The following is a 25,976-nucleotide window of genomic DNA, read 5'->3' on the forward strand; positions in this document are numbered from 1 at the left end:
GCAAACAAAATATAAATGACACATGAAATTCCCCATTGTAGAGAGTTAAACAAAACAGCAATTCCTGCATGAAAACCTAATTCAGCAGCTTCATTATAAAATATTTCTAGTTTGTGCTTGTTAAAACATTGCAATTAACTGTCACTGTTTTTTTTTTTTTTTTTTTTTTAAAAGACATGTACTTTTTAATGTTAGGAGTAAAAAGGAATTTATCACAATGCAAAATGCTAGCATTAAGCACATACTCAGTTTATGCTGCAGCACGTTTGTGAAGACAGACCTGTCTTTTGTAAGTCAATTCCATACGTGCCAAAAATGTTTAACAAACCTGTAATAGCATCCTTGATTGCAAAGACTAAGCCAAATAATACTGGTTACCCTTACTAATAGTAGCTACAAGGAAAAAAGAAAAGAAACAAACCATCAATCATCTTCAATAATTGCTATAGAAGTAAATTACAGTAGCAAGGTGTAGAATGCAGCAGCATGTATGAAAATCAACCAAGTCACGTCTCCTAGTTAATGTATATTATACCTATTGCCTTCCTAAACATAGTCATTTAAATGCATCATTGCCTCGGGTCTGCCGAATCTTTTGCCCTTGAGATCTTGTGCTGGACAGTGCCAAAAAACAGGATGGTTCCAGGTATAAAGCAGCAGATTAGAAATGTTCGAACACTATGCGAGGTGAGCTGCTATTTTCACATCATATGTATGACAGAACTGAATCAATTTGACATGTTTTATTTAGTTCAACCCCCTACATGTAGTAAGCTCTGGTCTAGGGTTCTGCACCCATTCACACATCAGCATCATTTTCCACTATGATTCTAGGAGTGAGATATTAAATGGCAGGGGAGTTATTCAGTTAATCTAAATAGCTTACTAGAGATAAAATGAATGTGCACAGTGGTTATGAAAATTAAACATGTAACAGTGCATGTCTGTTGCTTGACTGCAGGAAAAAAAAGAATGATAGGCTGGTGGAATCACATTTTCTGAAATCTTTTTATTTGCTCATTATGAAAGGTTTTTTAAAAAAGCAATATACAGGTACAAAGAAAAAAAAAAATCATAACATTGCCTGCATATAGCCCAAACACCACTTTTTTTTTTTTTTTTTAAGATTTCTACAGTATAATTTTGTGCAAACCTTTGCTGGTATTAAAAATGCTTCTCAAAATGTTTAGTGATATTTCACAAATAAATCCAACTTGCAAAAATGAAAGAACAAATCAAAGCATGTTAGTCTGCTTTGAGTCGTAAAAAACACTGTACAGAAGTTCTGTCCAGCTCACTATTAACAGGCTGTGCCAAATATACAACAAACTCTATAATACATCTTGTTCAAATTCTTTTAGCATGAAATTATTAAATATAGAACACTATGGGGACTGTTTCCATGTAGATTTTGTGGTCAACACATTTAATATTGCAACAGATTTTAAAAATAGGATTAAATGAAAATACAAGAGTTACATTTGCTATCCTGCTAGTTATCAATATCAGTAACTGACCTTTTTACAGTGTATTCCTCGGATAGGTTAGTTGCAGTAAAGCATGAACATCAGAATCATCTAAGACATATTATATACTTTTGATTCATACAAGATAGGGATGAATTAAAACTGTGCAACCCCATGTTGCAAGCCATTATCATTGCTGACATCAAAAAGGAAAAAAAAGACAATACAATAACTACTACTAAAAGCATGAGTCCCACTTGTAAACTGAATTTTCTGATGGACTGTGGCTGTAATAAGCGTTAACAGGTTTCTGAATAAAGTACTGCATGTTCCATAACTGCTCAGTTTGCTACCACAATCATCACTTTGATACCCTAATAACATAACTAGTAGTCTATATACAGTTTACATACTCTCTGTTTGATAAAATCTACATTTTTCTTCATTTACTTTTTTTATTATTTTAAAAAGTATGTTTATTAATACCACTGTCATGGTTTCCTGTTCCATCAACAACTTTAATGCTGAATGCTGTGCCACTGTGCAAAGACTGATCTTTCCTACTTTTTTTGTCAGTATTAAAACTATGGCTGAAGATACAAGTGGACTGTGCATTTAACAACATTGGGGCTCTGCAAGTTTCTTAGCTTTCCTTTCAGACAATGAAAGAGTTTCTATTTTTGTCATTAAAACACTGTGTTAAGACACTGTGTTTTGCCGCTGCACGCTTCTCTGCTTGTCATACTTCACCGAGACAACCAGGAAAAGCAGCAGAGTTACTCCTTGGATCCCCGCAAGCAAGAAAAAGTAATAATTCAAAGAACAGCCATTGATGTTACCTAAAGAAAGAAGAGAGAACCCATTAGTCAATAAGCATAATCTTTAAATGAGTGAAAACCATGCATCATCGTTGTGTTACTCAAATGCCTTGGAGACAAGTTATTTTTAGTTTTTGTAACAACAAAAGGAGCAGTGATGTTCCACTACAGTATGACTATGCAGTACAAACTTTAAAAGAATACGTTAGTTAACTAAAAACATTTTTTTACAGTAAATTCAATTGTAAGGGGATGCGTGGATCATTTGGTTAATTGTCTAGTCTCTCATGCCTTTCATCAGACTCATGTTAACTGTTAATGCAAATGATTATACCAAACGCAAAAAAAAATCTGAAACATTGGCTTCTTGTTTTAGAATAGTTCAAGCAGCAAAAGATTTGTGACTTTGCATTTTCATTAGAATCTAAACAGGGCACTGGCAGATCAGAGAACCATCACACGGAAAACCCAAAACGTCAGGTGAGATTATCATCGATCAAAGGTTTTCAATATTATCAGCATAATTCACTCTCAGTTTAATGTGCATTTTCTCCTTGAAATAATGCAAGGGCTTTGAAACGTTCAGAAACATTGCTGCCACTCATGGGCCTCGACTAGAACCACAAAGTAAATCTGTAAACCCTAGAGTCAAACTGTTAAAAGGAGGGGACATTTTATTAAAGCAAAACGTTTTTCAGCCTGGCTTTTATATATACAATAAGCAGGCAGAAGGGAAAGGTAATGATACCTTAGGTAATGATACGTGGTTAAGGGAAACTAGCTAAGCTGTTCCTTGAGAAAACCACAGTGGGTAGCAGGACACATTTCCTTGGATCAACAAATATGACGTTCACAATTCTTTTTGGTCCACTACTTCAAGGTTGTAATGTGTTCCAAAACACCTTTTATTTTATTGTAACATCAGACACCACGCTAGCATTTTTCAATGACATTATATTATTTAATAAGCCTTTTCAACGTAGTCTACATATGGAAAAATGTATCTTTTTAACCGGAAAAAGACAATCACAAAGGCTGATTAAATAGAGAGAATAGAAGGAAAAGAAAAGCGGCTTTTCTTTTAATTGGGCAGGGCGTAATTCCATACATCTGTCATTCCTCATAGTTAAACCCAGGAGTTGAGAGTGAATTGTTTAAAGCACCTCAGGGTACAATACAGGGGTGTCTAACTATTATTATTTTCTCCCAGGAGGAAGCTGAGTAGACGGGCAGTCTCAGGTACAGCCCCTAAAGAGCAGCAGGACAGGAGATACATGTGAACCACGTTAAATAAAAGTATTCTTTTTTTACAAATTGTTCAACTTTTAGAAACTGTTGATCAAAAAAAAAAGTGCCTTTCCTTGACTTTTAACAATTGCATAAAAAAAGCAAAATAAGTCTTTGGACTGTCTTCAAAGAAAATGGTTATTAATTTTAATACCACACTCAGGATGTGCAGTTTGTTATCATTGTTGCTCATAAAACTAAGATCTAACAATGTTTGATTAAATGCAGTTCATGAAAAAATAACACATACTAATATCACAACAATAACAGGCTTTGGGAGTTTAGGGAACACAGTCCATTCTACTCACTTTCCCTGTGTACTTTACACCTGCAGCTCAGCAGATAAATAAATACATAGTTTATAACACTACTGTTTTTTTTTAAATAAATGTGTAGCACTTATTTATGCTTTTGTAATATATATATATATATATATATATATATATATATATATATATATATATATATATAATAAGTGCAGTTTTTGGTTGCTTTAAAAAATGCAATTTGACCATTTCATCAGCATTTTTACTAAAAGAACATGATTAACCCTATTAAACTTTAGTACTGTAGTTTGTAATAGAAGTTCCTAATGTTCTCTTCATTGCATCACAAGGATGACTTACTGAGTCATATTGTGCAGGAATCAGGAGATGTGTGTGACATGGCTCTGCAAACATGACTGCTAAAATACGTGCTAGAGACTCCAATTTGTGTGCTATCAGTAGAGGCACGTAAGGAATCTGGTACCTAATGCCTATTCAATGGGATGGTATAGAAAGACTATTTTGATTTCCACACGGAGAAGAGATTGTTTCATCGGTGCATCGCATGCATCGAAATTATTCTTAGGTTGATTCTTAACTCTTAAGTCAAGGTTCTGCCTATTGAAAAAAGTAGCAGAACACCGTTCTGGCATGTTCCGGCTCGTTCTGGCACGACTACACAACTGGTTGTAATTAGGGCTGTCAATTAATCGCAGTTAACTTCTGTGATTAGCACGTTAATTTCTTTGGAAATTAATTTTTTTAATGTGCGTTAAATCGCACTACTCTGTCCTTGACCCTCTTAGATTACAGTAATTAATTCACTGTGTCATCATTTTAATATACTTGAAGAACAAGAAAAGTAGTGAAAAAAACTGCATTACAGAGCAAAAGTGAAAAACTTATGAATGGGAAGTTTATTTATATTAAAAAAACAAACAAAAAACATTCAGATGCATCTACTGGCAAATTGAGTTTAAGTATCACAAATGTAGGCTACATCTAATCTGAAGCACCACCTGCGTTTCAAACAGAATATAAAAGATTCAATTGTGCTAGCATTGCTGACATGAATCGGGAGCAATTACAACTAAATGCCAGAGTTCAAACGAATTTTAGGGACTGTCAGAAGTATTTTCCAATCTCAGCAAACGACCATGGACATATGGTCTTGATAAAGTCCAAGACCATGTAAGGCCTAATAGGTAAGAAGAATATTAACATAACAGCAACAGTAATAAAACAAACTTGAGTGAGATGGATGCAGTAATTGTATCAATTAATATGCGATGAAAACCAAGATTAACATTTTTAAAAATCGCGAAAATTTATTGTAATTGTAGTACATTCCACTCCACTTGCTGTACACCCTCCATCCTTATTCCATGAAAACTAAACAAATCAGAGTTCCCTATAACTATGAAACTACTTGTGTTTTTTTTTTTTTTTTGTTTCCTCTGATGGAGCTACAAAACTTTGTTTTATTGAGAGATGCATAAAAACTACCAACAAAATTGAAACATCCCAATTTCTGTTTACTCAGGAGTCCAGCTGCAATACAAAAGACAGTTTCCTTAATATCGGCAGATATCTCACTATGGGGAAATCAGAGCCACAGAATTGTACATTATACCCTTAGGTGCAGTAGTTGACAAAAATCAATACATATTTTATCTTACCGAGATCCTATGGGAACTACAATATACAATGTTAAAACTGTTAAGACCGTTCTTCAATATGGCTAACTACAAACATGCAGTTTTATAACTTGCAGGTATCTAAACAATGCATTCGGTACCCACTTTACAGCCACACTGTTTCCCTGCTGTACAAGATCCAGTCTCTCACTCCTGAGTCTTAGTTTTGAGCCATGCAAGGCATGAAAGCATCCCTTCTTCATAAAATAAAAAACATAAAAAATGTCCAATATACCATGTTTAGGAAAAGGTTATTTTGGCTCGCAACTACCTACACCTCCCAAAGTACTGGATTTTTTGGTTTGTTTGTTTTTTTTTTTTTTTTTGTTTTTTTTTAATTTAAGTTAACAAAGCGTTACAATAAATAGTCTAAAAACCCTAAAGGATATTTCTAGGTTTTATCAGAGGAATGCGTTTTTTGGTGGCCTTTATTAACATAACATAAAAAATAAATAATAGAGCTGCACAACAACCTCTGAAAATGTACTGAATCCATCAAGGTTGCTGCTTTCTTTTTTCCGTGAAAATAGCAATACTCTGGTAATAAAATGCTACATTCACAGAAAAAATAACCAAACCCCAACACCAAAGAATCAGTTTGCAATTAATGGATACTACACTCTGCCTTCTCATCCAATGATAAAGCAGCTGAGGTATTTTAGTTTTGTGAGTGTAATGGCATGGTTTCCATCCTGGAAATTGAAACAACACTATGTGCAATTTCTCACAGCAGGTGACACATTTAAGGTACAAAGCATGCAAAATATATTCAGATACAAAAACAAACATGAGATTGATGGCCACAGGACTGCAAAGGTCAGGCTATATAAAGTACATGCCCACTTTACTAGGACCTGTATCTTATACCGGGTTTGGCTGCTGCCTGACCTGATCACAGCCTTGACCCAAAGTGGCATAGACTCCACTAGATGGGTGCTGGTAGGTATCGAGAGAGGCAGTCCAACACTGCTAAGGCAAGCCAAGGAACACTTGTCATTAAGTGCACATCAATAGTACCTACTCTAGATATGAAGGAGAAAAACAGGTTAAGTGACATGACTGAAAATGAATACTTTGAAAATGAATATGGAAATGTGTAAAAAAGAAAAAACACTTGCAAAACGAAACATGGACAGTTAGACAGATAGGACAGAGCAATGGAGAAAAACTAGATATTGGTGACAAATCACCAGTGTCACAGCCAAAAGGTGTAGAGATAGAGAAAGGAAAACAGCCCATAGTACTTCAACCTGGACCAATTCAATGGAATGTGTAACAGTGTGATAAGAGGTGTTACATTGTCACTCATCAGCTTATATACTGTAGTACATACCGATACATGACAGAACAAACAACCTTGCATCAGGTCTTTAAAATAAACTTATGTGAAGGCCAATAAAGCGTGGCATGATATCCACATACACTGGATGAAGCAATGCAAGTTGTGAGTCATCAAAATGAATAGAAAAAAAATCTATTAAAAATCCCATTACTTTATTTATGTGAAATAAAATAACACACAACAGGCTGGTAGCATGTCAGCTGTGTGGCTGGTTCAATTGGAAACCAATAATTTATTTGAACTACTGCACAGTCAGGAAGCAGCAAGAGGCCAATTTTACTGTGGTTTTTGATCATTAAAATATTGAAACACTGTATTGGAATACGAGTGAATCTTAATTTGGATTGCAGCTTTAAATAAATGACTTGCAGTACAGTAACAATGGCAGATTTAGCTGCATTTACAACCTGAAAGAAACTAAATCTACTTATTTATCAAGTTAAAAAAAAATTAAAATCGAACTTTTCTTATTATAAATATTTACTGATAAAATCAAGAAAAGCCAGACTCTAGGTACACTAAAAAAGAGTTATACAACCACCAAGAACACTACACATATTTTAAAGACAGCTTACAGGCAAACCCTGAATGACTGAGTTAAATCAAATGCTATCAACATCAAAGAAGATTACTATTTGAAATTGGAAGCAGCAAATCCTTTCTTAGGTTTCTTTTCTTAATGTATACACCTGTTCTTACAACTATGTCACAGATATTAAGAGATTTCAGGATGTGAATTTATTTCTTCACACTAGTAAGACTGCTTGGGCTGCTTCAACCTGTTGGCTTATATTTCTATAGTAAATTAATAAGTGATGAAATAACATGTGATACCTGCCGGACCAGCTTCATTTTAAATAACAGTGATCTCATAAAGGGAGTAACTATATTATTATTATTATTATTATATATTTGTAAGAGAAATCAATATTTCTCAAAGCCTGGTGAACCAGGCCCATTATTTAAAACAATGACTGTGGTATTGACACTTGGTATTGATCGACTGCTGTAATTGTAGATAGAGCACCATGTTCTGCTTTTGTTTCGCGCCATGGATGAATGAATGTAATTGCCATCTCTAAATCTCTAAGGCCCATGCTAAGCTGTCCGAAGAGCTACCAATTCAACAGCACTGATTATGGGTATGCTCATCTCACACAATTACAAACACTGTCTGATAGTCGATTAAATCAATCTGTGATCATTCAAAACCCTCTCATCCCTGTCACTCGGATAATAAGTGGCTTTCTTCCTCCATAGGATAAAAAAAAGAAAAAAAAAAGAAGTAGTAGTCAGGCTTTTTATATACAAAAATTAGACCGTGACGTTCTCAGTACTGACCATTGAGTTCAACCAATATATAAAATGACTCTCTACTTTGCCTTACCCTGTTACAAGACACTATACTAATTATCATTTAAAAAAAAAAAAAAAAAGTCTGTTCATCAGTTATTTCAGGCCTTGCTGTTAATTAACAGTTGCGTTTATTCATATTCTGTCTCCTTATATCCAAGTCTGTCACATCTGTGGTCTTGCAACAGAAATGCTTTTATGTTTTATTGATATTCCATTTACGTACCAAATGATTTGAAATTCAGCCTGTTTATAAATTGTGTGCTACTTTTTGCAGTTAATGTGATAATTGAACAAAACTGTCTTACTAAACAAAGTTTGTTTAAGTAGTACAGAGTACTGTTTTTAATAGAGGAAGTGAATGTACTGACTTAAAAACACCTGTGTGTCTGTGCCTATGTACTCATTACTGCAGTAAAGCACACTGCATCACAAAAACAACTCTAGCTGGCCCTTATGCATCCCCTAAAATGCAGAAGTGGTGTAAAGAGAGTTCCCACATTGTACTTTATAGCAAATTATCTGGTTGATTTGAGCTTAACCTTTCCCCTCCCACCTCATAGTGGCTACACTGGAATTTGTCACATATGGAAATGACTTTGAAGACACTGAAAAAGACTTTTGTCAAAACAGTTATCATTCAATATATTATATTTCATTTAGTATTTCTAAATGTAGCACTACTAAGTGTTTAATATTAATGGAATTAAAAATAATGAATTGGTAAGAAACTCAATACAGCAACAATATGATGAAAATGAAAAACACCTATTATAAAAAATACTTCACCTAATTAAATGTTCAGTATACTGGAAGCAAAGTGGATCTTGCCTTGACAGTTAACCAACATTCAACCTGTACAGACTTAGCAATCAAATGTTAATACTGTAAATAAGGTCCTCTTCATGATGAAGTGAATCATGAGATGTATTGAGCTATTAGTTAAAAAGTTGATGTTGAGTTGGTTAATTCAACTTCCAGATCAACCCGCAAAGTAGCAAGTTACATGCATTTGGTTAAATATAATTGTAAAAAATACATACATAAATGAGTAAGATACCGTACATCCCTGTCAAACCCTTAATTTATAAACTGCTCATTACATTACTCACTCAAACTTGCTTTCCAGAATATAAAACTGCTTTTAAATATCCAGTTGACGGCATTAAGGACTGTTTAAATTGTAGCATAACTTGGACAGAGATAATTATGTGGGCTGTGCATTAAACCTGCACAAAGTCAACTTCACATCAACTCATCCAAAACTGTTTTCGCAATGCAGTCTCCCAGCCCCAAACCAACAGGACAGATATTGTCAGGAGTGTATATCTCTCAAACCTGTTGTCAGAAAGAGTGACAGTACATTTTCTGCAGCACCACCTAGTCAACCCTGAAAAAACTCATTAGTTATGGAGAAAGTGGAAAAGCTCTCTCCAGAATGTCTAAAACAAAGATTCTAGCCCACACTGACTGTGAGGGATGTTCTGTTTCCACTTCACTCAGCATGTAAATAGCTGTGCATTTATTTTCCACAGAGACAGGCAATTTGAAATATTAGTTTAGTGATGCTGACAAGGGTGTATCTGTGGATTGATTAAAGACTTGTCAGGTGTGTCCTGTGGTAAAACAGCAAATAAAGCCGAAAGTAATTAAGACAGCTTGGGGACAACAAAAAAACAACAAATGAAAACATAACTGTGTGCTATCAGAATGTGAAAGATGGATCTAGACAATATAATGAGACAAAAAACAAACACTAGACAGACAAGCAGTTCAGTTTACTCTGACTGACAGGAAACGCAAAATGATTTTTTTTTTCTTTTGTATTATTATTTTTTATTTGCTGTGTCCAATTATTAATTGACCCCCAATTTTGGAATGCACAATTGCTTTTCCCCTCAGTGCAGCAATTCCTACATGGCTTGGGAGACCCGAAGGGTAAGTGGGCGTCCTCTTATCCCACAACCAAGCCAGCTTCCTTTTTCACCCAGGAACTCGACAGCGGATGTCAGCAAGCTACCGACCTCTGAAAGACATAGGCCAGCCTTGCAGGTGTCCGCCAGCAGGGTTCGCTGTAGCGCGATGAGGAGAAACCGTCCCTGCCAGTTTTGCCACCCTAACCCACTGGAGCGCCAGAACTAATGTGATGTTCCCTTAGGTGTTCCGAGAGAAGACTGACCTACTTCACACAGCCAGGACTCGAACCTGTGCTGTATGACTGCACACCACGCAGATGTGCTTCTACCAGATAAAGTGTCTGGGCAGTGTATGTGCTGCAATGCAGAGATAAAAGGTTGAATGATCAGAACAGGTCCTGCAGACAGACTCAGCTAAGGATCTCACTCACCAAAATCTTTATGACAGGACATCCAGCCAACTGCTTTGAGGGACACCAAGGCTAAAAGTCCTGAGCCGACAAAGGAGCCAATCCCAGAGAAGAAAAAGAACAGACCCATGATGGCACTCTGCATGGACTTGGGTGCAGCGGAGTATGCAAACTCCAGACCTGTGGGAACATAAGGAAGTTACATTTTAGTATAGTAGTTTCTATCTGTTCACAGCAAGATTTGCTTTCCTCCAAAAAGTGTCATTACATGTCATTTTGTGTATTTAACTTTTTTCATCCCCTCCTTAAGCAACGGATTACTTGTTGGTATGACTTGAACAGATCATGAAAGCAGCCAGCGTTGCTACAATCCTGTTTTCAATACGTGTTGATCCCGCATTACAACGGTAGCGTGACGAGGCTATATATCAAGGATTTACACCGATGAAGGCACTTCCTTAAAACAGTCTTAACTCCTTTACTGAAAACTAAAATGCGCACATTTATGCAGTTCATATGGAAACTGAATTTATGTAAAGAAACTGTAAATAGTGTGAAGTTCTGCAAACCAGTGGCTTAGGAATACAAAGATAACCAAAAAGTAGCCATCTGACATCACATAAAAATAAAAATAAAACTTTAAGTGAGGGAAACTAAGTTGGTGAATGGCAAGGTTTCACTTCCTCATTTTATTTGTCCCATAATAAATCAAACCACCTACATAGTAGTGCCGTCGCTGGAAGCTCCTCTCAATATTTAATCTGGCATAAAAAAGATCGAATCTAGTCTTTGCCATGAGACTTCCTCCTGCCTGCTGGCTGCCATTGATAATTTCATGGCATCTCAAACCTGTGATTTTACAAATGAAGCCCTATAGCTGCAGCTGTCAGGAAAGATTATGAGGATCTGGTTAAATAAGAATACCTTTGGAGATCTTCCTCGGAGGGGAACATTGCATGAAATTAATGCAATGCAGTTTGGGGGTTGATGCACTTCCCTTGGAGCTACCTGTATTGAAACTAACACGGCTCGTTAGGGAGAAGAAAAAAAAAAAAAAAAAAAAAAGCGTTTGCTTTTCTTGATGATGGCAAGCTGAAATATACATTTGGGTCTGCTGTCATGGTGAAGTCACACTGCCTGGTAATCCTTTAACACTAATGTTTTGCTATGGGCTATGTCAAAGGGGGGTGCGTTCGCTTTTTTTTTTTTTTGTGGAAACCATGTTAGTTTTAACAGTCTGAAAAGACTAATAAATATTTAAAATCACCTTAAGAGGATAGTCCTGCAAGACTGAACACATTCTGGCTGACCAGCAGTATTGCCAGCAGGGGAAGCATGAAGAGGAGAATTACTTTGCGATCAGTGGCTCAGGGAGATGAAGTAATTTATAGGTGGTGTCTGAAATAATATACGTATTCAGATTCACTAAATAGCAAATGTGGACATGCAGTAACCTTAAAAACCATTTTTCCTTATTTTTTACTGCATAATAATGTTTTGCTGTTGCTGCAGTCAAAGCTCCACCCCCCATACATATAGGACTGATGCACATCATCCTGAAACCACTAATTTAAACCAAAAAAAACCCTCTTCTGTTGCTGTATTTCAGAACTCTCCATCTCAATATAAGCGCCAGGCTGACAAATGTGAAATTACCTGAAAACAGAATATACAGCGTGGCTTCCTAAAAATGACCTGGTTCACTCATCACATGAAATATGCACTTTCCCTTTTCTCAGAGTATGGTAAGTAATCACTTAAAAATCACAGGTTGTGAACATCCTTAAATCCTGAGCTCTCTGAGAGGAGAGAGTTCCATTTTTCTCTAATTGTCGTGGCTTGAGGAAGAAAATTGCTGATGGACTTTGTCTCTTCACCTTGGGGAGTTTACACCATATACCAATTTGCTCCTCTATGCTAAATGTGTGAAAATCTCAGCAGGTGAAAAACACCATCTACAATCTCTGAAGCAGACAGATATACCTTTTTCAATTTAATTTACATTACACCCCTTCCCTTCTGCCCCATCTATCTATTTTATGTAAATCTAAGGTAACCACTGGCAATAAGTTACTGTGTTAAATAATATGTCTTGTTTAAAATAACACTTATTTTCTCTAATTTAAAACAAACACACATACCAAGCAAAATGGGATATGAAGTCAACCTTCTTGAAATCCCAACCGATTGTCATTTAAAGCAAAGACTTCTGACAAAAATGAACTGGATAAAATCCATTATCTTGCAGTAAATTTAAGCGGCATGTATTATTAAGAAACGTTTAACGATATAAAGACCAAGGGACTCATACCCTTGCATCAGCTTCTTGGACAATCAAAAAAGGATCACAATGACCTTAGACAAGGTTACAAAAAAAAGTCAGAAAGGAAATTTGTGAGTGGACAGAGAAACTGAGATGAACACCACACACTAAGGAACAATCAAGAATGTGCTAGGAGCCATCAATAAAGCCCTCTGCTGAACATAAGTTTCAGTGAATTTAATTTCTGTAACAGTGTGCAGAAGCCCAGGACCACAGATCACACAACAGAAGTTAGAGCTGCTGCATCTGGATTGGGGTTTTTACTTCTCTGAGTAATGAATCCCCACTGAAAACATCAGGCTAGAGAGCACATCTTTCATCTAAGGTTTATTAAAATAAACTGTCAACTTTTTTCACATTGAGAAAAGCTTACACATTTCTAGTAAATGAAAGATTAGTATTGCAAGTGTCAAATAAAGTGGAAGAAGCCTTGATGCAAACATTTTTTTTCAATTAGGCAGCTGTCTGTACCACACATGCGAGGAAATTCCACCTGTGTGTTAACACCACCATGGGAGAGAAGGTTTTCCTACAAATCCCTATTGACTCTGCTGGTGAGAAACTGTCAACAGCAATGCCTGCCTACAGTGTCCCAGCATGAAAAATGCCATCAAAAATATCCAGCAGAGTGTTATGGGACTAGCAAAAAACATATTTTAAAATGATCCAGATTCTTACAAAAGGAATGAGAAGAAAACGTCTACACACAAAACTTGCTTAAAAAGAGAAATGAGAAAAGTAACTGCAGCTACTGTATGCATTACTAAACTTTTGACCCGTGAATAGCTACCCATGCAAAGTAAATAATACCATATTTTTCTGTGGAAGGAAATGGCGTATTCCTTCAAATCCAAGACGCCCTCGAATTTAAGACAGATAAATCTTCCCACCCTCAATTTGAGGAAAAAATAAAACATAAAATAAAAGATGCATTTTCAAAAACACAACCTCAATTACGCATTGAAGAGCCATTTATAGAAAGGTATACTTATTTTTTTTTTTGCAATTAAATGCTACAAACTTGTGTATTAGGCATATTGGTATATCAGTAAATTAACAAGCCTGTAACAACATTGAATCTCTCCTAATCATCACCCTCTGAGTTGGATGAGTCCTCTTTATTACTTGACATCTCCCAGACAATGGCTGCCTGATCAGGCAGTAATGTTTTTGTTTGTCTTTTCTCGTGGCAGTCAGTCACGTTCCTGCTTGTGTACTCGGGCAATCACGTTTTTTTTTTTGTTGGCAATTATAATACACACATCACTATACTCAAATTTAAGATGCAAGCCATTTTTGAGAGAAGAAAAAATTGGTTTAAATAAAGTGCACCTTAAATTCGAAGGAATATGGTACTTTAAAGTCTGCAAGATGAACAAGATCCCAGTAGGCGCATGACCCCTATAGCTTTGTGATGGCTAATGCAAGAAAACCATCAGAACAAAATGGCAACTATGTACCAACTTCCCAACTAATCTGACCTTGTCAGTCTCATAAACGTATTGGCTTATAAATCAATGCTACCTGATTGATATTGCTATGTACTCGTTATCCAGCAAGACCCAAAGCCGTGATCTCAAAAGAGTTTTTGCTCATTTAAAAAGAAAAAAAAAAAAACAAACATTGATTAGCGTCATTACAACTGATTGATAAGGCTTGCTATTACGAAGATATTAGGCTGCTGTTATATCAGGATCAAACTGTCTAACGACAAGTCTGCATATATTTGTAACACCACTATCTCCCAAAAGTGTTCTAGAGAAAACAAATCTGTTTTAGTGCTACAGGAGTGTGAAAAGTGCAGACTTATTGGAAGCTCTCAGAGAAACATATGGATACATTTAAAAAAAAAAAAACAACAAATACAACTCAATTGTTAGGATATTTCAATGCTAGTTTAGTGTTTGGTGTGCATTATTTGTTACCTACCTGCAATGCTGGCAAATATTTCACTGATTCCAATTAGCAAGTACTGTGGTACCTGCCACCATATTGATAAGTTGGCTGCATGGTACGTCTCTTTGCCAATAATCTGATCGATGGTATCCTTCTTGAAAACAACATCCAGTCTTTTACTTTCCAAAATCCCTAAAAAAGAGAGATAATCTGTAAACATTCACAAAAAAAAATAAAAAAAAAATAAATGCAGTGTTTACAGGTTTGGTTTTTACACCAAGAAAGTAAATAACTTGACTTATTTAAAGTTTAAAAAAGAGCCACTATCTAGAAAAAAAAGGATAAAAAAAAGATGCTGCTGCTATATATATATATATATATATATATATATATATATATATATATATATATATATATATATATATATATATAACATTAATCCAAAAAGAGAGTGCAAAACATTCCTCAGAAGTACCAGGAATGTTCAGTCATTTACATTTAATGGGGAATCTTGACAAGACAGTGAGACAAAATTAATGTTTTGGACATTTAACCATTAAAACAGAGTACGCAATCTGGATGGCTTATTTGTAATAATACAGAAAACCAAATTGTAGCCGCTTGACAAAATGATGAAATAAAAATATATTGGATGCTACATTAGGGATTAGGTGTCAAGTAACAGTTTCGACAGATTGAAGCAGTGTACGGAAATAGAGATTACAGTAATTTGTAATGGATAAAACCGGATTGCTGGACAATAACACTTTAAGCCGCTGTGATCAGGAACTATCCTGACGGCTTTATTTGATCACCATTATCAAGGAAGCAGCAGCTATTTGAAGATAACCCTAGTGAGACAGCATCCCATGGCACATGGCTTAATGCTGCATTTTTTTGTTGAGATATACTGTAGAGCCTCCTAATCCGACCTCCTACACTATCGTTCCACGTTTAACAAGACAGTTACAGCACCAAGTGCAAGTTTAAGGCTTAGCTGACAAGACAGTTTTATGTAGCATTAAATAAAATTAACAAAAAAAAAATCATCCTGGAAATCCCAAGATAGTGGGGTTCTGAAAAATATAGCGTTACACGTCCCCAATGCTACAACCATTTTAAAAAAACGTACCTGTAATTTATATTTTCACTGTTGACGTCCTGACAACTTTCAACACTTTTCAAAACGTCTACTCTAGTGCACGAATAGTGTAAGGATTATTGTCCACATTATCAAACTGGTAACGACCATAACGATCAATGATGTGGTATGGAATAATACAGAAAGAGCGTTTTTTTTTTGTGTTGTTTTTTTTTTTGTTTTGTTTTTTAAAAAGAAACCGTTTTGAAAAGAGCTTGAAACAGACTTTAAAGTCTGTTACCTTTATTTAACATTTCATGCTCCAATTCGCACTTGACAGTTATTAAGAGAACGACAATGGTGCCTTCATAAAATGGAATTATAATTGTAGTTCCGATTTTCAATTAGGGTTTTTTGAAAACTTTATCCTTGAGAGTTTCACTACATTAAAAGATTTTACGCTCCAACAATTTCAAAATCAGGTGTATTTGTATTACCCAAATTTAAATCAGCGTTTTAAATTGAACAAGATAATTAAGGAGGATGGCTAAAAACAGCATTTGTCTGAAAACTGGATTTAACTTTACTTAAATATTTTCCTGTAGAATAGAATAAGCTACTGTCACTAGCATAAATTCTAAATTATACAAACATACAACTTTAACAAAATATATTGGTTTCTGGATCAAGTGGAAGTGATTATCTGGATAACTGAACCACACTCACAGCTGAACAATCTAGAACTGTATTGTTTAAATAAATAGGTGCAAACTTAGCCTTTGTTTCTAAATTTTGCCTTACATGACTTATAATAAAATGACCGTTCATTATTGACTATCTGTACAAAAGAAAAGGTCCCTCAGATGGCACTCAGGGATGTTATCCTTTTTCAAGGACACCAATCTCTATTCATACCTTATTACATGTATCACTAAAACTTTAGATTATTTTACAACACATGCTGTTTAATATGCTGTCCGTTTGATGCAATTTATTAACAATACAACAAAGGTGTTGAAACCAATGATCTTTTCTATGTACCACACATCACAGCCTTCTCATGGGATTTAGGCAAGCCCCATGGGTGCTTATTAAACCCTTCTGAGATACTGATGCATGTAACAGTATATTCATCTTCCCTCCTGATAACCCACCGTGTCTGCACACTAGCTGACCTTATTAACAAGTACAACAAATCCTCCTTCACAAAGGAAAATTAATGCGGAAAGAAGAACACCTATTGTAAAAACAATGTATCCATAAAACCAGATACAGAACTAGGGGTGGGCAACGACATGAAAAATGTATATCAATGTTGTGTGTATCAACGTATATCGATATTGATAATATCAAAGTCTTCCAAAACACAGAAAAATATAATAACACAATTGCAATATGAAACATAAATGTTAGCAGTATTAGCATTACAAAGTATGTCTCTGCAAGTGTACATTAATTTTTTTTTTTTTTTTTTTTTTTTAATCACACGATATCGTGATATGCAAATTATTATCCATGTCATATCAAAATATTGATATTGGTTCCCACCCCTATACAGAACCCAAACAACAATATGCTGGGTCATTTAAAAAAAAACACAACAAGAGATCCCTTAACCTCCATTTTTTGTCTGAAGCACAAAAAACTGCAGCTGCGATACCTGAATTATTGCCCCCATTTTTCTACAGTTGAATGATGCTCATTTTTTGTTTGTTTTCCCCCTTACTGTGGGACTGATGATTTCAGAACAAACTATTCCAGACAAACACAGGAAGAGACATACTGAAGGTTTATGAAAACAGTGAACTACAAAGGAAAATGGGTTAAATCTTCACAGATGGTGATCAGTGAGTTAAACTTCTTTAAAAAATAGACACACACAGCTAACTAAAAGAGCAATCTTAACGCCTTTGACTTTCTGCTTCTGCTTTTAGTAAACCCTGACTTGATAAAATAAATTCTTCTTGACCTCTTCATTAAATAGAAGTTAGCAGATGAAAATGATTGAAAACTAGCCTAATTTATCACAAACATTAGTTTAAATGACAAATTAATTCCATTTGCGATTGCCCCCAACGGTTCTCCATTTATCCACCAGTTGCATGTGTGGTTTGTAAAACCTACATTTATTTAAGACAACACACGGGTATGCAAAGAAGATGTGTTCAGATACCTTGGCTATAGAAGAGACTCTTGGGGAAAGCTAGGTTTCTGCACAATATTTGCAAGATGTTAAAGATGTTTTGTGTGTGTGTGTGTGTGTGTGTGTATGTTTGTAATGCAATCCTAGCCATGAGTAAGAATAGGCATGTACAAACTTAATTAGGTTATCTTTTCATAATACACTACAACACAAGAATGACATTTTCAGAATTCTTCTTTATTTATGAATACTGCCTTAAAGCAGCATATTAAACATTAAAAGCTTAGAGTGAAAAAAATAATTACAAGAAATGGGTTTTCAACTGGAGCTACTAAATTAAGGAGCCATGAAACAGTTTTTATAAAGTAGATGTATTGGATAACACAAAGCATAATGGTATGAATTATGTGAAGATACCAGAAAGAGGAACATTTTGTTTGCACGTGACTTCTCTGTTTTAATCACTTGTAACCTGTATTTCAAAAAGTTGGACAGAAGAATGAGGGGAGCTGTGTTGGAGGGTCACTAATACTCCAGACTACTTTTACAGGGTAGCTAAAAAGTCAGATATGTCATAGAACAATGAAACTAGGCAAGTTGCTACAGCAGGGAATGGAATGGTTAGCACCTGAGCACCTATAGCCATTCTACTGTCAACAAGTTCCACGTATGAATGGATGTCAGCATTCAAAAGCTGAAGCTCTTGCACTATGTACAATACCCGCCCACACTTCTCTTATCTGGCATTATAGCCCATGATATATCTGAGACGTTTCTGCTTACCTGCAGCCACAACAGACCCCATGACAAAGAACATTCCCACTGCAATCCTCTTCAGAGACGACAGGAGCAGGCCCCTCCTCTTCAGAACGGGGTCAATGACTTTATCCTTCAGAGGAATCAGGAGCAGAATCAGCAGAGCATCGAACATGGTGAGCCAGGCAGACGGGAGCTAAAAAAACCAAACAAACACATTACAGTATCACTTGTCTCATTATGATGAAAACTGTGCCATTCATCCCCCAGCACAACTGTAAATACAAATTTAGATCATCAGTAACATGACAAAGCAGGTCAGCATCTACACTCACTGCATCTCATCAAGTTTTTTGAGATTGTTTGATGGCATTTATAATAAATCATTGAACCGTTTCCTGCGTATAAATTGTCTGTCACACAGGGTTACAAAGCACAATAAATAAAATGTCAAACACATTTGTTTTAAACTGTGATAAAGCAATAACATCATTAAAATTTTTTAGAAAGTACATCCTGCCCAAAAAGAATGTAAATAAATATGGATGCAATGAGAAAGTCAGACAGATAGTTCTATGCCAAAAAGATGTTAAAGTAATATTTAAAACTAAGGCTTTATTAATTATGGTAATTTACTAGACTGCAGAACTCAACTCAGTGGGAAACTAAAGGCCCCTCGGTAAAAATTTCCATGTATGGTTGCTACTTACGATGTGATTGATCATTAAATACCAATACTAAGCTAATTTCCTTGTTGGGGAGGAGGGGGGGGGGGGGGGGTTGGGCGAGGGGGGGGGGGGGGGGGGGGATAAAACACTGCAGGCTTGTTTCCCTTGGCTATGTCTCTGCAAGCTTTTGTTACAGTTTTCCTTACCATGTGTACAGAATTCATGCTAGTAGAATTATTTCCTTCTCCACTCATCTTAAAAATCTCAGGGATCCGTAAGTGAAGACCCTGCAGGATGTATGTGGTCTGCATCTAAAATTAACGTGAAAAACAAGGTCACAAAAGTAGTGCAAATCAAGCCTATTTGTGTACTGTAGTCACCATAAACTTCTTGGCCGAGCAAGCCATTTAAATGCTGCAATTATATACTGTGAACTTTTATGACACACACACAAAATAAGCAGTGAAACACAAGAAGGTGCAGCAGAGTACTTTCAACCACCAGAGAAATGCATTGTATCAGTGAAACTCATGCCTTCAAGTGTGTTATTGAGCTTATAAAATGGTTCATGGTGTATCGATATGGAACTGTGCTTTTATACTCTTATAACCCAATGGGATTAGAATGTCAGCAGCCAATCAGGACACAGTAGCTCCCACAGTCATTTTCTAATCTATTTTATAAGCCGCTTTATCTTTCTTTCACAAGCGTAATGCAATTCTATGCAGCAATAACACAATTACCACTGAACTTTCAAATCTCTTGCTTATGTCTTTTCTTACCTGGAAATACACAGTCCAATATGGTATGAGTGCCAAAAATACAGGGATGACTTTAAACAAGGCCTTCACTTCCTCCACCTTCTCCTCTGGAAACCGCCCTCCATAGGCTTCTTTTGCATTATCCAGCAGATTAGGCTTTGGCAGACATACTTCATGAACTTCATTTCTATAGAATAAAATGGCAAATTAAAAGATTGGAAGTAAAAAAGAACAAATTGCAAACTTATGTATGTATTTATTCTATAACTCAGAATTAAAAAATACATATATTATTTTTGAAATGTAGATTAGATAAAACAAAGAAGTACAAATACCCGGATTTCATTAATGTAAAAAACAAAACATATTGGTTAAAAATTACCATCCACATACATTTTTTGCATCTTAACTGAATTCATTTAAATTAATAAAGGGAAAGTATACTCCAGAAAATAAAAATCTTCTGTCTAGCATGCAGCTTACCCTATTTCTGCCAAGTGTCCAGTATATCTGACATTGAGAAAATAGACATTAAAATAGGAATGGGAATATACACTGGGAAGTAAAGGGTTGACAAATGATCCGCTAAAATGATACAATTTATTAAATGACAAAGGGACATAATTATTTTAATCAATGTAAACACTAATACTCAGTAATGAAAATCAGAATATGTTATCAATATTTTCAACAAAATATAAAGAAAGGAAAACAAACTGTACTGCAGTAAATTAATTCAGGGCATGATTTCCAACAATTCCTGAAACTTTTGAGAAGAGCGATTTTAAGATTTGCCTTATGCAAAATATTTTCTTTTTCCAAGAAGATACAGTATGGATGAAAAGCATATAGCGTATATAATAAGTTGAATGATGTACATTTAAAGAATGGATTCAAGACACTAGCTTCTACATTTTTTATGTTATGCTTGGTTAGAATTTATATTTTCAGATGCTGTAGGATGCAGTGTAACTTCCATGGTGGAAGGACATGAAAATTAGATTTGCCTAAAAATCTATTGTAATGTTTTCAAGTCATCCTTTTCCCATATGGAGCACAATATGAATTAACTGGCACTTATTTAAATGACAGGATTGGCAGTCTCAAAAAAGCATTGCAATGGATTGTGCTCCATGCACTGTGGTGCAAAATCTGGCAATAGCTCTGGGGAATCTTCCCCTTCCAAAGAATTATAAATTATGAAAATGCATTGTACAGAACAAGGATCAAGCACTGAATTCTGTCTTCATAATGTATTTACGGTCTATTGTTACTTTAAACTCTTACTAATCTATTTGTAGAACTGCGTACAAAGAAGCTATTTTTCATGTCTTCACTCTTAGCTGGCAGTGCATTAGGCTTTGCAAGAATAGAATTTCTTTACCTTAACCTGGCTGGCTCCTTGTGCCGCTGGCTGGAGCAGAAGGAGTAGCCAAGAATCTTAAACATGTCAGTGAAGGCACTACCATTTGCTGGCTTGGTGATGAAGACAGTCCGGCCACACAGGAACACCATGAAGGAAATGCCAAGGCAGACTGTGGGAATGATGTAGCCCAGATTGAAGCTTATATTCTGTTGAATATAAGCGATGCCGCCCAAAGACAGAATTGCTCCAAGGTTAATGCACCAGTAAAACCAGTTAAAAAATCTACGAGTAGCTTCAGGGCCCCTGTCCTTCACCTAGATGTGGTCCGTTCCACCTACCTCTTTGTTTTTTCCTGTACGATATACACGTTTCAAATATATATATATATATATATATATATATATATATATATATATATATATATATATACGTGACAACGTGGGTTTCTTTTTTAACTGTTTCCTAAAGTACTGCACAATAAAACACATTGCAGAGTGACTGAAAATAATTGAAATACAGCTGAATATGATTTCAAATAACAAGGAATACTGCCAATGAGGATTATGGCTGTTCATGTATTATGTAGACTGGTCTACTTGCTTACTAATACTCACTGTACACACACAGGCTTACATGAATTATTTACAAGAATAGCATAGAGTAGACCTAACAGTTTCCATATTTGCAACTATGCAGTTTTACTGTTCAGCAAATAAACTCATTGGGGAATATTTTCTATAGAATAAGTGTTAAATTGGAGGACACATTTGAAATCAGTTCTGCTTCTCCTCCTCTTATTTATTAATTTAAAACAGTCTGCAAGAAATATTTTGTTTAAAAACTACTAAATAAATACTACTAAAGTTTTGGCTGTGAAATGCTGACAGTTTTTAGTTTGAAAAATGTCAGACATAAAAAAAAATGTCATATCAGGTAACATTTGTTGTTCTAGTTAAATGCTGTGGACCCACACTATTAGTCCAATATACTGTAATGTATCTAAATTGTTTCCTTAACACACAAATTTTGCATGTATTTTTAATGTATACTTGTCAGACACAGACTGTAGCCTAGTGGTGCAAAATCAATGATGTCATGGCCAAAGTTGCAAGCAAACTTTCTCATGAGAGAAAACAAAAACTTTCCTGGGTCCTATTGGAAAATTTGACAAAAGAAATAAGTTAACTCAATTTAGTTCAAATCACTCAAACTCTAATTTGAAACATATCCTGTTGGCCAGTTACCTTGAGCTTTTTAGAATTTGGTTAACTGAAAACCTAACAATAAATAAAAATACAAATCTAACCCATGTATTCTTGCATATGATTTACACAGTGATCACACGAGGGAGGAAACAAGAAGTTAATTATTATACTAAATCACAACCCTTGCATAGGGCTCAAGTTGCAGACAGGGTGATGTTTTCATGAGAAGGCGAAAGTGTCGAATGGTGAACACAACAGGGTGGGACAGTAGGTGTAGGGTGTTCTCATTTAAAGTACACATTTTCCTACGGTGTTATAGAAAACTACAGCAATTATTCTGCTCAAAACAACACAATAAATCAGGGTTTACTTTGACTGATGCATAATCTTAGCTTAAAACAACTTTGAGGAATGTAATACTGTAGCTCTTCAATTATTTATTTATGTTGTAGTTTTTTTTATTTTATTTTTTTTTAAGAAAATAATGTTTTGTGACTATGGCCCTATGCCACTTAAGATCCTTGCGTTGGTCTGTGCAAGAGAGGGAAAATTGACTTGTATCTAGTGTCCTTCAGGATGACCCCAACTTGTTTTTTTGCATTTTGAACAAGAACTATGTTTAAGAAAAGAAAACAGAATTATACAGTACCTTTTATGCCAAGTCACATTTATTTATTTCTAAATACTTTATGGATGCAAGTTAAGATGCAGCAACTTGTTTACAATTAGAACAGAAATTTTAACCTCCCGAAAAAAAATTATATTAAGTTTAATGCTTGGATGCCCTAATTAAATTAAAAATATATTGTTTTTCCCCTGACCAATATCGCAACTCAACTCTTCTATCCCTCAACTGAGAAACAAATTCAGCATCTCAGTGTACAGTATTTTTTGTTTTCCATTTAACAATACTGTAAAAGCTGATAACAATTTGAAACATACTACATAATACAGTTTCTGTCCTTTCTACCCTCACAACATCACTGATAGGGTGTGCTACCTCACCCTTAGATGCATTCCTTTGTATTAAGCCATGTGACTGTATATGCTCCCTTAACTGCAGAGTAAGCAATACTAAGAATGCTGTTCTTTTAATTGTAGGAAGAGAAGGTTTACAGTATTATAAAAACCAAAACTGAGATGAACACTAAAATGACAACTCTTTTCAGGACACCAACACATTGGACTAAAAGACAAGAGAAAGGCTGTGTTACTTTAGGAACAATTATGCACTAGAAAAGCCATGGCTTACTGGCAACCAATCCTCTTAGGAGATGTATACCCTGCACAAAATCTATAATTTGAAGGCTTAGTACTAAACCCTTTATCTATATTGTGACCACTTTGTAATGTATCATTTATACAACTGGCTTAGCCAATGTGTTGTCAAAGTAAGGAAGAGTCACTTCACATCTTCAAATATCTAAATAAAATAGAAGCTCTTGGGATGTGACTAAGCAGATCATTTGACCAGAAGTTTGAAAAATTGATCAATGCCAGGAAAGTTTTTTCCCCCCATAACGGCTTTGGAAGTTCCATCATGGTAAGATACAGTTAATGCAATACACACATCATGATTTCTGTGGTCCAGATTACCATGCTGTGTAAGAAGTGAAACTTTTTGCCACAGTAAGATTGCAAACCTTTATGAACAAGAACAATACACTGTAACCACAAGCAAGATGGCCACGATTATTTTATAATATTGTAATGTGTACTACTGATAAATGAATTAGGCACACATACTGTACCTGATCAGCTCCAAAGGGGGTGATGTTTGATTTCACCGATCCCACACCGATACCAATTATCACGAGACCACTGAAGATCACAGGACTGCAGTACTGCTGGGGGTAAGGACAAGTCACATTGCTGCTGCTGCTAGTGCCGTTGATGCACTCTGAAGGCTGCACAGGGTAAGCTCGGACTTCCCCACAAAGGCCATTTCTTGTCTCCAATGCTGTGATGAAGGGGAAAGCCAACATCCCAAAGAGATAGAGAAGCATACTGCAGATAATAGTACAGAACTTCCCCAGGTAGGCATCAGCGAGCCAGCCACCAAAGGGCGACACAAGGTAGGTGACGCCCATGAAGATGAGTAGGGCTTGGCTGGCTTGTGCCCCCTCCCAGAAGAAAGGCTCTATGTTTAGGAACAGGACCAGGTTTGCGGTAATCCCATAGAAGGCCACCCTTTCCAAAGATTCTGCTATCAGGATTGCTGCACATGCCAGCCTCCTGCCTTCAAAGACAGACACTGGGCTCCTGTTATCATTGGTTTGGGGTCCCAAAAGAGGGCTACTCTCACTAACTTCATGGCTTCCCATTATTTATTTTTCTGATGTCTGTATTATATGGCAATTCAGTTTCACCTTTAAGGGTAGTTTGACCTCCAGCTAAACAAAACTACATCTCCAACAAATCTAGCAAAGTTTTAAGTATTTTTTTTTAAAGTTCTAATTTACTATGTTATAACTTAATACGACTTTACAATGTTAAATATTTTACAACTATAGCCACCACGTCGTTCAAACTTGATCTGTATAAATATTGCATACAGTAAAATGAGTTGGTAAAAAAATGTAAGACTCCAATACAAATAAAGTAAAACTCTAAACTTTTCTCAAAACCGCTATTATGCTATTTTTTCGTAAAGTGAAACAGTCATTTACAGCTAACTATTCACAAGCATACACGTCCAAATAGTATTATCTATCAGTTTCCATTTACGTTTCAAGTAAATTCTTCTTTAGATGACCCCTACACATGTATGACTAGTAGCAGAAGGCGACTGAGAAATTATATTAAATGACAGGTGATTACTTTGCAATAATACCAGTGACAATGGACTAAACTAAATATTTAAAACAATAATAGCTGTTTTTAGTATTTGTTTATAAAGAACTTAATGCACGCCGCGTATATTGAATTATTTATAAGACACTTCCACGTCAAATTGTAAACAAATAAAAACATAATAATAATAATAATAATAATAATAATAATAATAATAATAATAATAATAATAAGTAAAATAATTGCAAATACTTATCTCTAATTTAGGCGCCTATATATTTCTAAGACCGTCCAATTTTTGACCAGTCTTAAAACGTTACTTTTACCTCTGTTCAGAAGCTAAAGTCGCTATTTTCTCTCCTGTGTTTTGTCCTAATTTAATGTCAAATAGCCTGCTTTTAATTGTCTTTATTACTAGTAACTCGGTCC

General features: G+C 35.4%; 1 protein-coding gene across 2 annotated transcripts; it reads right to left on the reverse strand.

The window, feature by feature from the left end:
* Positions 1 to 994: 994 nt before the first annotated feature.
* LOC121297258 (solute carrier family 15 member 4-like) lies at positions 995 to 25,716 on the reverse strand. 2 transcript variants are annotated; one of them, XM_041223446.1, is made up of 9 exons: positions 24,506 to 25,716; positions 21,568 to 21,863; positions 20,667 to 20,693; positions 20,205 to 20,370; positions 19,629 to 19,733; positions 18,782 to 18,950; positions 14,808 to 14,966; positions 10,577 to 10,735; positions 995 to 2,305 (listed from the first exon to the last, which is right to left on the reverse strand). In XM_041223446.1, the coding sequence occupies exons 1-9, from the start codon at positions 25,076 to 25,078 to the stop codon at positions 2,166 to 2,168; spliced, it is 1,794 nt and encodes a 597-aa protein (XP_041079380.1). In that variant the 5' UTR covers positions 25,079 to 25,716; the 3' UTR covers positions 995 to 2,165. The 2 variants fall into 2 exon arrangements, with proteins under 2 accessions (XP_041079380.1, XP_041079381.1); XM_041223447.1 differs by lacking the exon at positions 20,667 to 20,693.
* Positions 25,717 to 25,976: the final 260 nt, after the last annotated feature.

Source organism: Polyodon spathula, chromosome 22, assembly GCF_017654505.1.
Source record: "Polyodon spathula isolate WHYD16114869_AA chromosome 22, ASM1765450v1, whole genome shotgun sequence".
Classification (NCBI taxonomy): domain Eukaryota; kingdom Metazoa; phylum Chordata; class Actinopteri; order Acipenseriformes; family Polyodontidae; genus Polyodon; species Polyodon spathula.